This window comes from Oncorhynchus mykiss, chromosome 11, assembly GCF_013265735.2.
Source record: "Oncorhynchus mykiss isolate Arlee chromosome 11, USDA_OmykA_1.1, whole genome shotgun sequence".
In the NCBI taxonomy this organism is placed as follows: domain Eukaryota; kingdom Metazoa; phylum Chordata; class Actinopteri; order Salmoniformes; family Salmonidae; genus Oncorhynchus; species Oncorhynchus mykiss.
The window spans coordinates 44,477,884-44,496,431 of record NC_048575.1 but is presented as its reverse complement, the minus strand read 5'-3'; the positions used below and the strand labels follow the sequence as shown (position 1 = coordinate 44,496,431).

General features: G+C 44.2%; 1 protein-coding gene across 8 annotated transcripts in view; it reads left to right on the top strand.

Annotated features, from left to right (window-relative positions):
• mef2cb (myocyte enhancer factor 2cb) overlaps nucleotides 1-18,548 on the top strand; it is a 100,813-nt gene that overhangs the window by 29,571 nt on the left and 52,694 nt on the right. For all 8 annotated transcript variants that reach the window (XM_036935519.1, XM_036935518.1, XM_036935517.1 and 5 more), the window contains exon 2: nucleotides 9,678-9,867. In XM_036935519.1, coding sequence (XP_036791414.1) covers nucleotides 9,814-9,867 — 54 coding nt within the window. In that variant the 5' untranslated portion in view covers nucleotides 9,678-9,813. The remainder of the gene's footprint in view (nucleotides 1-9,677; nucleotides 9,868-18,548) is intronic.

Below are 18,548 nucleotides of genomic sequence, written 5' to 3'. Positions count from 1 at the left end.
TCTCCGGGCGGAGGGCTTGGGAAGCGCAGGGAGTTTAGGGAAGGAAGCACCTTTACACCTTTAATTGTCTGTGGCTGCTGATGTCACATCCTTCCGCTGAGTGTGCTGCGTGTGTGTTTCCTGCCTTTCTGTCCACTGAGGTCCTGGGGGCGACTGGGGTGGGGTAGGGGGAGTGAACAGGGGGTAATGGTGGGTTGGGGTGTGCCATGAGGCGAGTCTTTGGGTTTGGGGTTCGGGGTGGGTTTAGAGTGGATACAGGGCCGTGGAATTGAGGTATAATATGCCGTTAGTCTTTAATGATAGATCCAGTTCGACAGCTAATCCAATCAATGTCAGATAGAATAGACTTTGTGAAAATGAAGAGGTAACTTGCCTCCCTTCTCTCCTTAAAGCTGCAATATGTAACTTTTTGGGCGACCTGACCAAATTCACATAGAAATGTGAGTTATAGATCTGTCATTCTCATTGAAAGCAAGTCTAAGAAGTGGTAGATCTCTTCTATGTGAGCTATTTCTAAGTTTCGTTTTTGTGTCTTTTACTTTTGGTTTTGTACACCAGCTTCAAACAGCTGAAAATACAATATTTTTGGTAATGGAAAATATATGTCATTGTGGTTTAGATGGTACAATGACTCTCTACACTATAAGTGCTTGTTTTGTCACATAAACTGAAATTAGGCAAACTATTCAAATTTTTCCATCCAGGAAATGGCGGAGCGATTTCTGCATATTGCACCTTTAACAATAGACAGTTCTCTCTCCACAAAAACATCTCTGTCTGCTAATGATCCAACTGTAACATGAGTTAATAGAAAGAGGCATGTACCACACACACACACACACACACACACACACACACACACACACACACACACACACACACACACATACAATCTAAACAGCCTCTGAATTGGAAGAACGCTTGAACACATTACACCATGATACACTGCTATCAAGCTAATCCCAGATGTACATTCTGCTAATCTCTTTAGCTGCTAACGCGTTAAATTAGCCCTAATATTTGGTGTGATTCACCACCAGCACAGAGGCCCACCTACGCACGGGCGACAGCCCAGGTTTAGGTCATTCTCTCATGTGTGTTCCTAAAGGACATGGGGACGTGGAGGGAGGGAGAGGAATTGATAGCCATTCGTCACCGTGCCTATCTGGGCCTGACAGGCGGAGAGCTCTGCGCTGCTTGATGTGCCACACAGAGGAGTCACTGCCTGTAATGACATTAGAGACACAATGAGAGAGGCAATACACAGTCCCCTGGCCACTGTCTACCCTCTCCCTCCCACACCCAGGCAACACACAGATAAACAGCTGCACCTCCACAAACAGTACACAACTCTAAACACTAGCCCTGCGTACAGTATGACTTTTTTTTTTTTGGGGGGGGGGGATTAAGAGAAGATATATGACAGGGATTCTTAAGCGAAACAGAGCCAAGAGAGTATGTGTGTGTGTACTCATATTCAGATTGTTCGGAAACTGTATTAAAGCAGTTTTTCTCCTCCTCTTCGAGGAAATGGGAGTTTATTTTAAAAGAGAGAGGGTTTATTTAATGTAGCACACACCTCCTAAAATGATGACTTACTGCAGTGTAATATGTTATTTCAAATCCTCACAACCTAATGTCCTATGAGGATAGAGGATACTGCAGTTTTTTTCAATGTACATGCTATTAGCAAATGTGTATCAGATGTGCTATGGGGAGAGAGCGCCTTCGCCGCCGAGGTGGGGTTCTAGGAAAAGCACTCACCAATCCTGTCATGATAAATGTATTTCTCCAATTCTCAGCATCATAGGCCTACCTCGAGTACGGTTGAAAAATATAAAATGTCAGCATATGTTGGTGTATGTGTTCTTCATGAAGAGGACCTGGGTTTCAGAGTTGTGGTCCCTCATCATTCAGTATATGTTCTCGACATGTCTCTCTCTCTCTTTCCTTTTTTCTGTCTTCCCGCCCCCTGTACCAAAAGCCTTGTTTTGCACCATGTACATTCCTATCAAAGAGAGGAATTAGAGCTGAGGACCAGCCTAATGTTCCTCTTTTTTTCTCTTCACTCTTTGATTATCTCTGGTGCAGTCCTCAACGACAGAACACGAAGAACACCCTTCCTAATATCAGATCAGCCTCAATTTGTTAGGGCATGGACTCCACAGGGATGCTGGCCCATGTTGTTTCCAATGTTATCCCACAGTTGTGTTAACTTGGCTGGATGTCCTTTGGGTGGTGGACCATTCTTGATACACACGGCTCTTTCCCTTCATCTACACTGATTGAAGTGGACTTAACAAGTGACATCAAGAAGGGATAGTTTTTCACCTGGACTCACCTGGTCAGTCTATGTCATGGAAAGAGCAGGTGTTCTTAATGTATTGTACACTCAGTGGATACTGTGTCTATTGAGGCGAGAAGAAACGCTGCCGACGTGCTGTATATTGGTTTTTGGTGACTAAACACTTGGGAGTGAAGTGACCTAGAATCAAGCCTCATGGTGTACTGAGTGTATGTGTTCCCATCACCCTCCCAGCTCCACTTCTGAAAGAGAGAGAGAGAGAGAGTTGGTGAAAACAGAAAGAGTGTTAATTAGTGTTCATTAGATCTATGTGCTGAATCTCCCTCTCTCCCTCCCTTTCTCTCTCCCTCCGTCTGCCTAACAGATGGGAGGGTTGTGGTTAGAGCTCTTCCCCTCCCCCCTGAGAGGTCTGGTGCCTGTTCATAGATCCCTTTTTCGGCTTTTCTCTCGTTTTCTCTCCTCTCTCTCTTTCCCTCTGTCAGCTCTCTCTAGACTCTGCTACTTTTGAGTCCAGACTATTCTGTATAGGCATGGCCACCATTCTTTATCCCGCTCTCTCGCTCCCTCAGCCCATAATTTCTTTCCCAATGTCCACAATGACTTTAGCATTTACCCACACTGGCCCTCCTCCCCCAGTTGTGCTGGGATGCGAACATGCCATCCGTCTCACTTTGTTAAGGAGAGAGAGAAACAAAATCCTTCGGTTTCTCATTCCAAATCTCTTTATTTTGTCTGCTCTGTCCTCTCCCAATATGGTTTGGTTTTGGATTAGTGAATTGGCTTAGTGTGGCGTAGAAAACGTGTTAGTCTTGTGAGTCTTCTCTCTTCCTCTCTTTTCACTCTGCCCTCAACAGTGTCAGTCTCGTTCTTCTGTGGAGTACTCTTTGAGTGCATAAATGGCCAATAACCTCAGCAAAAAAGAAACGTCCCTTTTTCAGGACCCTGTCTTTCAAAGAGAATTTGTAAAAATCCAAATCATTTCACAGATCTTCATTGCAAAGCGTTTTGACACTCTCTTTCCCATGCTTGTTCAATGAACCATAAACAATGAATGAACCTGTGGAACGGTCGTTAAGACACTAACAGCTTACAGACGGTAGGCAATTAAGGTCACAGTTATGAAAACTTAGGACACTAAAGAGGCCTTTCTACTGACTTTCTACTGAAAAACACCAAAAGAAAGATGCCCAGTGTCCCTGCTCATCTATGTGAGTGTCCGTACTGTGAGACGCCTAAAACAGCGCTACAGGGAGACAGGACGGACAGCTGATTGTCCTCGCAGTTGCAGACCACGTGTAACAACACCTGCACAGGATCGGTGCATCCGAACATCACACCTGTGGGGCAGGTTTAGGATGGCAACCATAACTGCCTGAGTTACACCAGGAATGCACAATCCCTCCATCAGTGCTCAGACTGTCCACAATAGGCTGAGAGAGGCTGGACTGAGGGCTTGTAGGCCTGGGCCTCACCAGACATCACCGGCAACAACGTTGCCTATGGGCACAAACCCACCGTCACTGGACCAGACAGGGCTGGCAAAAAGTGCTCTTCACTGACTAGTCACGGTTTTGTCTCACCAGGGGTGATGGTCGGATTCGCATTTATCGTCGAAGGAATGAGCCTTACACCCAGGCCTGTACTTTGGAACGGCATCGATTTGGAAGTGGAGGGTCCGTCGTGGTCTGGGGCGGTGTGTCACAGCATCATCGCACTGAGCTTGTTGTCATTGCAGGCAATCTCAACGCTGTGCCTTACAGGGAAGACATCCTCCTCCCTCATGTGGTAACCTTCCTGCAGGCTCTTCCTGACATGACCCTCCAGCATGACAATGCCACCAGCCATACTGCTCGTTCTGTGTGTGATTTCCTGCTAGACAGGAATGTCAGTGTTCTGTCATGGCCAGCGAAGAGCCCGGATCTCAATCCCATTGAGCACATCTGGGACTTGTTGGATCGTGGATCGGGTGAGGGCTAGGGCCATTCCCCCCAGAAATGTCCGGGAACTTGCAGGTGCCTTGGTGGAAGAGTGGGGTAACATCTCACAGCAAGAACTGGCAAATCTGGTGCAGTCCATGAGGAGGAGATGCACTGCAGTACTTAATGCAGCTGGTGGCCACACCAGAAACTGACTGTTTCTTTTGATTATGACCCCCCCTTTTTTCAGGGACACATTATTCCATTTCTGTTAGTCACATGTCTGTGGAACTTGTTCAGTTTATGTCTCAGTTGTTGAATCTTGTTATGTTCATGCAAATATTTACACATTTACACACAAATTTGCTGAAAATAAACGCAGTTGACAGTGAGAGGACGTTTAGTTCTACCTTGTTGGGGTGGATTTATCTCTCTCCCTCTCTCCCTCTCTCCCTCTCTCTCTTTCTCCCTGTCTTTCTCTCTCTCTCTCTCTCTCTCCCTCTCTCTCTTTCTCTTTCTCTCTCTTGTTCTGGCCGCAGCGTCTCATGGTGGGAGGGCATCAGAGGGGTAAATTGGATTGAGCTGCTCTGTGGTAATCTGTCAGGGTGGTGGGTGATTACTGTCGCCAGCCATCCCTCCCTCGCCAGCCCTGGAGGAGGTAGAAGGGAGGGACAGAGAGAGGGAGTTGATGTTTGGGAGGCAGTGGGCGATCTCAGGGAGGACTGAGTTGCCTTGCACTCAAATGGGATGGTTGCAGGTGTGTGGGAAAGGGGGTTGAGGGTTGAGGGAGCGTTAAGGAGCTGAGGGGATCTCGTGTTTGAGGGGAAGGAAAAGGGAGGAAGGGGGATCACCGGCGTGGGGCTAAGCAGCCGTACCTCACATCAGGCGTGTTGGTTGCTGGAGTCAAAGCCCAGATTAAATGTTCAAGAAACTGTCAGGTTCTGATTGAGGTATGCTGGCCTGACTGGGGAATTTATATGTCGTTGTACATGTACTGTAGTTGTTGTGTCTGCGTCTGTGGAGTGTTGAGCACCACTGTTAGGCTCTAGTGTTAGTTTGTCTGATGACACTTTCGTCTTCCTGAAAGCACGTTGTTGTTTTTACTGTGAAGACTCCTTAAGATTTGTTCAGTGTAACCATAGAATGTGTCTTGGAATGAACCACTGTCTGATTTTTGATGCTTTTATCTTTAGTGCCGTTGTTTCCTATGGTTGCTAATGCAGTCAGTGGTCTTGTTTCCGGTGCTCCGTGATCGTGTCATTCGCAGTGGTGCTCCAAACCATCATCACATGAGTGTGGTTTTGTCACAAGGGTGCGAAAGAAGAGCACGCCTTTGTTGAGGCGTTAATGGGATCATTATGCAGAGAGAGAGAGAGAGAGAGAGAGAGAGAGACTCTGCATGCAGGATTCTGTAAAAATATCCTCCGTGTAGAACGTAGAGCACCAAATAATGCACCTACAGAGAGATGAACCTGGAGAAGAGTCCCCTAAGCAAGCTGGTCCTGGGGCACAAACATACCCCACAGAGCCCCAGGACAGCAGCACAATTAGACCCACCAAATCATGAGAAAACAAAAAGATAATTACTTGACACATTGGAAATAATTAACAAAAAAACAGAGCAAACTAGAATGCTATTTGGCCCTAAACAGAGAGTACACAGTGGCAGAAAACCTGACTACTGTGACTGACCCAAACTTAAGGAAAGCTTTGACTATGTACTGACTTAGTGAGCATAGCCTTGCTATTGAGAAAGGCCGCCGTAGACAGACATGGCTCTCAAGAGAAGACATGCTATGTGCTCACTGCCCACAAAATGAGGTGGAAACTGAGTTGCACTTCCTAACCTCCTGCCCAATGTATGACCATATTAGAGAGACATATTTCCCTCAGATTACACAGATCCACCAAGAATTCGAAAACAAATCCAATTTTGATAAACTACTGGGTGAAATTCCACAGTGTGCCATCACAGCAGCAAGATTTGTGACCTGTTGCCACAAGAAAAGGGCAACCAGTGAAGAACAAACACCATTGTAAATACAACCCATATTTATGCTCATTTATTTTCCCTTGTGTACTTTCACCATTTGTACATTGTTACAACACTGTACACACACATATATATATATATATATATATATATATATATATATATATATATATATATATATATTTACTGTTTACTGTTAATTTTTTATTGTTTATTTCACTTTTGTATATTATCTACCTCACTTGCTTTGGCAATGTTAACACATGTTTCCCATTCCAATAAAGCCCCTTGAATTGAATTGAGCGAGAGAGAGAGAGACATATCAACAAAATATAAGAAAGGTCAGGAAATGGTTTCATAGTAATTTTACCATGGAATGATGTGTATACATTTGATGTGGAACTACCCACGTTCACTTCCATGTATTTTACAGCCCCATAACGGGTTACCTTCAGACAAGTCTTGTGAAGCTTGTGGATGCCGTAGAGCAAAACAACCAACATGTACGTGTTCGTGAGAGTCTCAGCTTTCATATGAGTTCTTTTTTTTTTAGCTCAAACCGTTCGACTCGTTGGCACACCTGTTGGACCGACTTCAGAGAAGTCCCGTGACACTTGTGGGGGTCGTAGAGCAAAACAGAGAACACCGTCGTGTTCATGAGAGTCTCAGCTTTCCATAGTGGGTTCATCGTTTCTAGCACAAACCGTTTGGACTCTGCCGATTGTTTTTGTGACAAGACCGATTTACGTGATGTCACCGCTGACATTGATGAATTGGGTGGGTTGAGATGCAACCCATGCAAAAACGAGAAGTCTCGACCTTAAACAGATTTTTATTTATTTATTAAGCTAATTACATTTCTGCGCGGGCACGCCAATTGACTCAAGGGGACAAGCTTGATTGTCATGTTGGAATGAGCATGTGAAGCCTGAGAAACTGTCAACCTGGAGACCATTAGGAGCCATCAAGCTATGGGCTATGTCTAACTGGCTAGATTACCGCTCGCGCCACCTCTCAGGAGAGATGGCCACACCAGTGGCATGCAGAAGGACAGGTGTTTTGAACCTGTGCTCTCCAATGCTGAGGATAATTCTCACTTGTGCTCCTAAAGCAAGATCAGATGGGAGTGTTACAGGGAAGACTTGTGTTTCCGCTCAAGTGAAGGGTCAAACATGCAGCAGTGTGTTCACTATGGGGGTTTGGAGGGGCTTTCCTGTGCTTTATGTCACTTAGTAAACACATGGATTCAGGTTAGAGGGAGATCAAACAGGAAAGGAAAGATAGGGGGGGGAGTGTGTGTGTGTGTGCCTGTGTGTGTGTGTGTGTGTGTGTGTGTGTGTGTGTGTGTGTGTGTGTGTGTGTGTGTGTGTGTGTGTGTGTGTGTGTGTGTGTGTGTGCGCATGCGTGTGTGCGTATGTGTGCATGCATACATGTGTGTGTGTGTGTGAGCAGTAGAGAGAGAGAGCGAGAAAGACTGACATGTCTTTTGGTGAAGCGGTGTTGTCTTCCACATCAATGTATCCGGCTCATGCTGCCAGGTGCTGGAAATCTGGTTCAGAAAGGAGAGAAAAGAGAAGAGGGAAAGGGGGAGAAAAAAAAGCAAGGTAGATGGAGGGTTTTTAATACGACGGCTCTGACAGCTCCCTGCATTGCACTGAGCTTAAATAATGGGATGCTCATTTGCATAACGAGGGACGTTATCACCTCTACTGTCAAAAGAAAACACAACAACAGCTCTTCTGCTCTTCCCTGAGATAGATTGGGTTGGCCTACTTTAGCACTCTGGAGAGAAGCACCAGAGATCTGGCTTACCCAAGCGCACACACACACATATGCACAACCTCTTTGGAAGTCAGCTATTTCACTCTCACACACACCATCGGTCCAGCTCAGCCCACACACAAATGCAAGTGCATGCACTGCACACGCTCAAACACAAACAGACGCGCACGCACAAACAGACAGACACACATGCACGCACGCTCATACATACACACACACACACACACAGACAGTGGTGTAAAGTACTGAAGTAAAAATACTTTAAAGTACCACTTAAGTCGTTTTTTGGGGTATTTGTACTTTACTTTACTATTTCTATTTGTTTTAGTTTTATTCCACTACACTCCCATACGTTTTCCCTGACACTCATTGATGTCCAATTTATGCAACTATCATTATAACCCGTTGTCATCTCTACTGCCTCTGATCTGGTGGACTAACTAAACACAAAAACTGCATTTGTAAATGAGGTTGGAGTGTGCCCCTGTCTGTCCATACAATTAAAAAAAACACACAAAAAATTGCACCGTCTGGTTTTCCTAAAGATACACTGGGCAGAAATCACTCTGCCATTTCCTGGTAGCTAAAATTCTAATAGTGTTTCACTTTATGTGACGAAACAAGCAAGTATAGTGTAGTGAATCATTGTACCATCTAAACTGCTGTGAAATATATTTTCCATTCCCAAACTATTGTATTTTCAGCTGTTTGAAGCTGGTGTTCAAAACCAAAAAGTAAAAGATGCAGAAACTAAATGTAAGAATGGGACGCATAGAAATAGCGTACATAGAACAGATCTACCACTTCTTAGATGCTTTTCAAGGAGAGTGACAGAACTTCAGTAGTATTTTACTGGGTGACTTTCACTTTTACTTGGACAATTTTCTATTAAGGAAGCTTTACTTTTACTCAAGTATGACATTAGATAGAAAAATCCACCACATATATCCCAGACTTAGGTAAAAAACACTCGCGCACACACACACACACACACACACACACACACACACACACACACACACACACACACACACACACACTGTGTCCAGGTGGTTTAAGTTCTGTTCTTTATGGAATTTGGTTGTGTGGAATCAGCTCTATTGCTGTGATTTTAAGGGTAAAATCGATAGTGTTTTTGTCTGAACAAGGCAAGGCTAGGTTTTATATCAGCATCCAAGCCATTCTCCATGGTACCCATTTTGGAACCGTATTGGAGGTAGACGAGACTAGTCATACCTTGCTGTCGTTCTGTCAACAAACTGCTGTTTTTCGGGAGGAACAAACTGTATTTCTTAGGCTGGAGGTAATGTTACACTGTAGGTGATTAGAGCGTTTAAGTTAGCAGCACTTTCAAAACACTGTCAAACTCTCTGTGAACGAGGCGAGAGCCTGACAGCACTGTCTCTCCTCATAGTCGGCACGGAAATGCAACAAACCTGATTTGCATGATATCAACAGTGAAAAACACAGCGCTGCTTTCACAACATGTTGACGGATTCTTTGTCTTTCTTCACCCTCCCCTGTGGCTGCGATGATGTGACTTTTCTCTCCCCCACCAATCCCCCCCTGTTTTTTTTTGTTGCCATATTTCATTTCACGTAATGTTTATCCTCTCTCTCTCCTTCTCTCTCTCTCCTTTTCTCTCCCTCCCTCTCTCTATCTGTCTCTTTCTCTCATGCAGATACGGATGCTGGAATCTTTGAATTGATCGGAGCAAGTAAAGAAGAAGAAAGAGCAGTTTGAGGAAAGGCAGAAGAAGAGCAAGGAGAGAAAGCGCAACGTTCTTTAGGGAGAGGAGAGAAGAAAAGGACGGGACGATGGGGAGGAAAAAGATTCAGATCACGCGGATTATGGATGAACGCAACAGACAGGTAAGCCCCATGGAGAAGGGAGGATGGATGAGTGGAGGGGTGGATAGGAGGAGGAGTATAGGAGGGGGTGGGGAAACACCTTATTGTGGGCCTGGGAGAGAGGACGGTAGGTGTGCTGACTGAAGTCTTCGGGAGTCTGGATAGGATGGTGTCTTAGTGGTGGTGGTGGGGGGAGGCAGAAGGGTGTAGGTGGGATAGCAGGGTAGCCTAGTGGTTAGAGTGTTGGCCTAGAAGCAACCAGAAGGTTGCAAGTTCAAATCCCCAAGCTGACAAGGTACAAATCTGTCGTTCTGCCCCTGAACAGGCAGTTAACCCACTGTTCCTAGGCCATCATTGAAAATAAGATTTTGTTCTTAACTGACTTGCCTAGTTAAATAAAGGTAAAATAAATAGCAGGATGATTGCTATGGGTACCCTGGGGGTAGTAGTGGGTCTTGTTTTTGTTAAATCTAGCGGCCCACTCTGAGGCTAACGGGCAACAAACACTGGTGACACCCTTTCATACCCTATCACACCATGCCACCCGCTTTAGGCCATGGCAGTTTAATATTACTATGCATGGGGGTGGGAAGGGAGGGGAAGGGTGGTAGAAAACACAAACAAACAACCAAACAGAGACGGGCTGGTCCGAGGTGGCATTTACTTGCCACACACTGCAGAGCCCGAGAGAGGTGGGTGGAGCTGAGAGAGGTGGGTGGAGCTGAGAGAGCACTGAGAGGCAGACATGCTCCCTCTGTGGCTGAGCTAGTTATTGGGGCTTCTGTAGTTTTCCTCTCCCGGTAGAGATGCACTATCTTAATTTGATCAGTTTTTCACAGCAGGTAAATAATCTACAGAGCAATTTCAGTGCCAACCAAAAGTGTATTTGAAATGTATAATTTGGAATTTCTATTAGGATATTTTGGAATGTTTAATGCACAAATTGAATCATTGAAGTCACAATTTTAACTTGTATTTCATGATTTCAACTGAATTGAATGAATATTTGCATTCAGTTTTAAAATTAAATGTCTATTTAATTGAATATTCAAATTCAATATTTAAACATACATTTTCAAAATGGTATACATACATACATATTGCATTAATTGTCTATGTATCAAGTTTACAAACCATAATTTCAAGTAAACCAAAGTTTAAGATATTCAGCTTCTCAGATGCATTCAGATTCAGGCAAGGTTCTCGTCACATAAGCCTGGATCGCCAAACCACGCGTGTAACCTTGCTGGATCTTGACAACGTGCACTAGTGTAGCAGATGGGGGATCTGTGAAACTCACAACTGAAGTGTTGCCCCTAGCATGATCGAAGAAGGCCTTTTTTTAATAGCGTGGTGAGTTGAAATGTTCAGGAGGGCTGGCACAAGCTCTAAATCATTTGGACAGTAACCCTCCAAAAAGTCATTCATAAACCTTTTTCATTTCCATGTGTACTATGAAGCTAAGTGTTTGTTTCTTTGGCTTCAGGAATGTGACTCAGGTCTTGAAAAATAAAAATTTTTACTGATTGAAGGTATAAGGGGATATCAGGGAACAAATGCCGTGGTCGAGACTACGACGGCTCCAGTGCAATGAGTGGAGCTTCCTCAGGTGTTCAAAAGTGCTAATCAGACCAAGAGCCTAATGCTTCTTAGGTAGTTCTTCATGCGAAGTGACAGTTACAGGGATGGTAAAAAAAAACAGCTTGATTTCCATAGCAACGTCAGGGAAATTGGGAAGAAGGAAGTGGTGCTTCAAATAAGCAGTTCTACAACATCTTTAATTGAACCTCTCATTCTCCTTAATTGTCGTTCACAACACATCACGTAAAGAGATTAAATGTATAGGAAGCTCTGGGGACAGGTTGTTTGGATACCGGACATCCCAATAAATTGGCAGATGCAAATGGATTATCATCTTTAACAGTTCAATGGGGGATTGAACAAAAAAAGCTGTTTCCAAATTTGTTCATACTGGTGAACCGACTTTTGAGTTGTGTGGTTGCAATATGAACAGTCCCTTATCTCTGGTATATCTTAGAATGCATCATTCAGTTTCAAGTTTAAATTGTGTGCAGGGCAATGGAAATATTATGCACAATGTCTCTGGAAAGACTGTCCGGGTTGGAAATACTCAGTAGAGAAAACAGTCAGGCCCGCAACCTGGACCTACATACAGACCGTGGTGAAAACATTTACAAACAAAAATGGAGGACTGAAGGAGACCAGGGTATTGGCCAGACAAAACCTGCTGAGTTCAACAATAAATAGGGGGTGAATTTATCCTCAAGCCGACTACTTAAATGATTTTTTGTTTGAGCTATTTGATGTGTCATTTTTTATTTTAAAAAGTTCATGAATAGCAGCTAAATAGCAGCTAAATACGGCATATAGATAGTACACTGCATAATGAAACAATCCCTAGTAAGCGAGTGTTTTAAGGGTGGACTGACTGTATTGTTTGGCACTAGGCTGGGTTTACGCACTAGGCTGGGTTTACGCACAACGACTTTCTATCCAAGCTGGGAGAGAACGCGAGGACGGCTCGTCATGCAGGTTCATGTTTTCTATACAGGACAGTTGTATATTCTAACACATCTATTGTAGCTGATTAGTATGCTGTTGCATCAAACATATATTTAACCATCTGCACTGTTTGAATTTCCAACTTTAATTACAGAACACGTAATTGCAATACTGACACCAGCCAGCAGGCAAAAAGTGGCAGCATTGCAACACTGTGTTTAGCTTCGTGAAATGTTAAGACTTGAGAAAATGACGATAAAATATGCCCACCTATAATTTTATGGCTATTAGCTAATGAAATGCTATACATACTCTGGTACTACAGAAAGCCTATAATCGATTCAACAGGCATGCAGCCACATAGATATGTCGCAATTTCAGCACCATGGACAGCAATCGGTAGTCTATACTTTGTGATAACAAAGGGTCTGTTTTGGCAAAGGTCTGAGGGATGGACCTAGAGAAATGTAACAACTCTCAAATTCATAGACAGAGCTATGGATACAAGGACTGACCATCCATGATATCAAAATTATAGTTTTAACATGTTTTGAGGCTATACAGTGTTTGACTAAATGTACTTTGTTTCCAACCATTGGAGTAAAACAAGCTTATATTTTGAGTTCTGGTGGGGTATGAGAGTTGAACTAAGCTCATGAGGCATTTACAAGTTGTATTTTTTAAGAATAAATGGGTATTTAGCTTTAATTTATAAGTCCTAAAATGTTTGTAAAACTCAGGATTCTAGATTTAATGTTTAATACATTTTAGAATATGAGGCAAAAATGTAGATAAAGGCAAAGTATTTATCAACAATCAAGATCTTAAAGTAAGTTTTTTTTTTTTAAGTGTTTTTTCTCCAATTTATTAATTTATTGATGAGTCAACAACATTATTTTAAAGGTGAGATTTTCAATGGACAGTTAATTTAAATAGAAAGCGACAAAACATTAGCGAAACAACCCAGGAAATGGATGGAGAAAAACTTCTCTCTCTCTCTGCCCTCCAGGCCCACAATCCATCACTTCCTGTGGCACCAGTGACCACCGCCACTCTGTCAGCTCCTTGTCAGTCCAATTCGATCCATATGCTGCTAACGTGCCCCCTCCCCTCACAGGTCACACACACCCAGGCTGTCCCTCCCTCCCCAGTCCTCACCACTCTGTGAACCATTATCCCATGCAACTTACTGTCACAATATTCAATGGTTATTACATCCAGCACAGTTGTTGAAAGACTATCTAAGATCCTTCTACTGTGCTTGTCATTCTGTATGGGCTAACATCTAACAGAGTGGCTCACTGACCCCTCTAACCTCTGACAGTATGATATCTCCACATAAACACTGTCATTGGGCTCTCTTCACACTGCCATTGTGACTTGACATAAAAATGTGCTAGAAATCAATTGGACTCCCCTGAAGTGGCTGTTGCAGCTGGGTGGACTGAGTGCTCATTAGTGAGACAAAAGAAATAAGAGAAAAAGAGAGAAGATTGGTGAAAATAGGAGGAGGGGAGTGGAGCTGTCATAAACTGTTATTTCCTACTTGACTTTCTGGGAGATCTACAGTTGTTCCCAGACATCAGTGACAGGTCATTGGAGTCAGTGTGTTGTAGTCAAAAGGAGGAGAGACAGAGAGAGGGAGTGTGGAGGAGGTCAGGGAGTTTCAGTGGAGAAGGCTATCACGTTGCACCAGTGCCCACTTCCTGTCTGCTGTTATCTCAGTCTCCTTTCCCTCCCTCCCTGTCCCACCGCAGACCGGGCTCACCGATCGCACCAGGCACTCCGGCTCCCGAGGATGAGGAGGGGAGAGAGGGAGACAGGAAGGACACCTGAGGGGAATCGATGCCACAGATATCCGGGTTTCGCTTACAGAGAGAGAGGGAAGGAGGGAGAAAGAGGAGGGGGTAGAGAGAGAAAGAAAGTGAACAAGCATATAACAGTTTATACCTGAGGTCTTATGTAAGTCATTTTACACAAGCCTTTTTACATGTTCATTTGCATTCACATTGATACAAAATCCTGATGTAAACTTTTTAATCAACTTTTGAATAAGCTCTTTTGCTTTTTGCCGTACATGGCAATGGTGGTAAAATGACATCAGTTCTCTTATGTCTGAGCCTAGCAATAAGGATATGAAGGTGACCATCACAAGACAGACAGAGGCCTTTGGCACACAGAAACATTTTTTTTTTTTTTTTGTCGAAATGGCTGCCTGGCCTTTGCATATTTTCACTTCCCCTTTGAGGAAACCTCTGTGCGCTTCAGCCAAATAAACATCAGAGGTGTTATCTTTAGCCTCCACATTCTTCGCATGTTTGTGTTATTTTCATGCAAACGAGCTCCCAGCCTGCCCTGAACAAAACTCTTATGACTTAAAATCTACTTAACGCTCACTAAATCACAATCAATCCATACACATGAAGGAATAGATCAAAATTAGTTTGAAGAGGTAGATCTTATTTTCACTCTGACTGGTATGTGGGCAATCAGGCCGATGTGGCTGTCGACATTTGACCTCTCATTTCATACTATCATTGCTATTGCGGCACAATGTAGACATTAAGGGAGCCTTTCACCTCTACTCACTAGAAGCGTCCGCTCCCCTGCTCTCCCTGCCTTTTATTGAGTGGCACCGTTCTGTTAGGGCTGTCAGCACCACCCTGCCACCCACCGGGCTCCGTAGCCCACCATGGCGCCATCATCGCGGGCACGGAACCTCCGTCTCTCTGGGCGGCCACTTTGGCCTGCCACCCCCAGGCCCCGAAACACTTCCCCTGAGCAGGGGCACCACGGCCAGGCCTCCCTGGCGTTGAATGCCTGCCCAGAGCTCTGGACAGAGGGCAGCAGTGTTTGAGCCCTGGCTCCCACCCCCCCGGCCACTCAGACCCTCTCCCAGCCCTGGGCACATGAAAGAGCCCCCTGTGCCATAAACGCATGGGCCGCAGACAGAGAGCAGACACACACACACACACACACACACACACACACACACACTTACATACATTTGTATTTAACACACACAAGCACTAGTACATTTAAGTAGAAACACTGAGGAAAACACATCTACCATTCGTCTTGTCGTTAATATCCAGGGTCAGCCATCATGGATTCCAGCTAATTGGGTATAATTGAGGGTAATGTAGAGTGACAGTTCAGCCGTGTGTGTGTGTGTGTGTGTGTGTGTGTGCGTGTGCGTGTGTGTGTGTGTGTGTGTGTGCGTGTGCGTGTGCGCGTGCGTGCTTGTGTGACAGTGGGGGTGGTGGGTTGCAAAGGGGAAGAGCCCCTTTAGAGGGGTCATAGGTTAAACATGGATGAGGTCATCAGTCACAGGAAGTAGACCGCTGAACCCCAGCAATCACATCCCTCCCCAATCACATCCCCCCAGTCAGGACTCAGAGAGAAGCGAACACAATGATATATCTTCTTTCTTATTTTTCTCTTATCGAGACAACCACAGCACCGCAGAACGAGACATGGTTCTTTCACTCACGACAATTGTGCCGTGTCTCCAATCAACAGTGGTGTGGTGAGGAAGCTTGCAAGGTAAATTAACAGCAGGAAAATAATGAGGCCCTCAGGGTATTTCGTCACCCCTGCACTCCTCTTCCCCAGTTTCCCACCTTTTCTCTTCTCTTTCTTTTAGTGATCGTTACCTATGCGAGCCAGGCTCCTCTGTGCCAGCCTGCTCAACCCAGAGAGCGCTCGCAAAAATACCTCACCTTTCCTCCACTTCATGCCCTCTTTTGTCTTCTTATCTCTTTTTTCTGCCTCTTTTGTGCTCCTCTTGTGCTGCCATTCTCTACTTTGTCCTCTTTTCGTGCATTTTTGTTTCTCGACGATTCACACGAAAGTCAAAATAAAATTATTGGTGTTTCCTTTTTCCTTCTTTCCCCTCTATCGTTCAACTTGAGCTCTGTGCCACGAGGCATTTTCATCCTCACAAATGAATGAAAAGGAAAAGCTATTTTGGTGAATCTCGCCACCAACACGGCCCTTGCACGGCCCAGCAGGCAGTGGATATATGACTTTCCACTTGTGGTTTTACAGAATAAGCAGGGACATACAGAGCACGACCATACTCGGACAGGAGTGCTTTTCTCAGAAATCGGTGCCTCTGGGAAAATAAAAGCCAATGCAGTCTCTGCATTCGCCATTCTTCATATTGTAATGTCAAAAAAAAAAATCTGACATTAGTTATTGATAGACTTCAATTGATTAACTTCAATTGTAATGTTCAAATGTGATCTCTTGCACAGGACCTTTGTTTTTGCTGTACTCTGAAAGTCTAGGACAGGCTATTAGGAGTGGGTGGGTGCTGGGTGGTGCAGGGGAGTAGAGTAAGCATATATTAGAGATGTGAGCTGGAACAAAGCTCCTGTTGTCATCATGCATCTCCAGAAGCCTGTTTGGCCCAGAAGGAGAGTTCAAGCCCAGGTCTCGGGTCTCCTCTCCTTAATCCTTTTGTGTGAGGAGTCCATCTCTTCCTGCTTTGGCTTCTGACAATGAGTGTCTGTGTGGAGGGCATAGGGCTGTGGCGGTCATGAAATTTAGCATCTCCAGGCTTCCACGCATATAAGCTGCATTCAAGCCGCTGACGTGCGCCTTCGGAGCGTCTACAATTAAAAAGTCAAATAAATAAATGGAACAACACCAACACAATAAACCCATTATTTATTTTAGTCTGGTCTAAAGAAACATTGTGATATGAAGAAAATGTATGTCAGAAGAACAGAATATGTGTTAGCCTACTGTATGTTACCTGGCTATGCTCCATGCCATAGTCTGTAGGTGTGTTCTTTTAGCAGACCAGACATGCTTATTAGTCCCATTACATTATTTTATATTATATGATGTTATAATCAGAAGAATATAATTTAACTTAGCTGAATAACATAGAAATATGATTTTCCCCATTCCGGAGCAAGTGTGCATATGAAGTGGCTATGTTAAGTGTAAGAGCAACTGAGAAATAAATAAAACAACACTTATTTTACTCCACCCATCAACCACTGTTTTGCAGAGCAGGCTCAAGCTACGCAACAGGTGATAATTCCGCCGAAACTCGGTGTGCCATGGGCTCTCCAACCCTGTTCCTGCAGCTACCCAGTGCTTAATTTGAGAAACCAAGGGAAATCGGTTCGGGAACATTGACAGTTTTCACAAGGAAACATATTTCACTAAACTGTTGACAGCCCCTCTGCACACTTGAGAAAGGAATAAAGGACAGAGAGGAGGAGATGGAAACTTATGGCGGTGAGATATTCTGTATTTCTAAAGGTAATGTTTCAGCCTATTAATGATGAAAATATTTTTTTAAATCCCTATTACTTGGCTATCCAAAATCATATACAAATTCAACAGAATTGTAAGCCGCCCTGCACAATCAATGAACCAACAGCATCATCGATGGCATTACATTCTCTCCCAGACTCGTGGATAGAAATTTTGAAGCAAAGCATAAGGTAACCCAGTCCGTCCAGTATGCATAGTAATATAGTTCACACTCAAAGGCGATTACTCAAAATCTGATCTTCAATCAGTTTACTTTGTTGCTCAGCAATGCATAATATGCGGTAGGCTATGTATTGTATTGTATTGCAATCGTAATTTTAATTCAGGTATTTTTTTCGGGCTTGGACTCATAAGCCTGTGCATATGTATAAGTTCAAATATGCATACGGGTGTTTGAATGAATCATCACCTTAGAAAGCGCTGTCCATCTTGTCGTGTTAGACTTTGAAACAACATCCACAATGACCATCTTTCTTCAAATCGATTGTCAGAGTGAGGCGAGTTTTAAAAGTATGATAGGCGTACTCTTTTGATGATAAGTGTTTGATGTGATTTTCGATTGTATTTGCATTGACGTCAGAGTGGTTAGAGGGACTATAGAGCCCTGACTACCAGGCCGTTAGGGCCTGAATGGTTGTTAGGGTACTTCTAAAACATGTCCTGAGAGGAGAGGAGATTACCGTGACTCAACGGTCACGTGAAATTTTACTGCTGTCATGACTCATGTGTGGCGGTAATATGGTCACCGCAACAGCCCCAGGAGGGCCATGGTAATGAGTGCTGGCGTGCATGAGTCTTAACAAAATGTTGTGTGTGTGTTTGCTTTGTTAAATGCCTGCTCTCGGTCCCTGTCTTTCTCCCCCCCCCCCCCCCCCCCCCCCCCC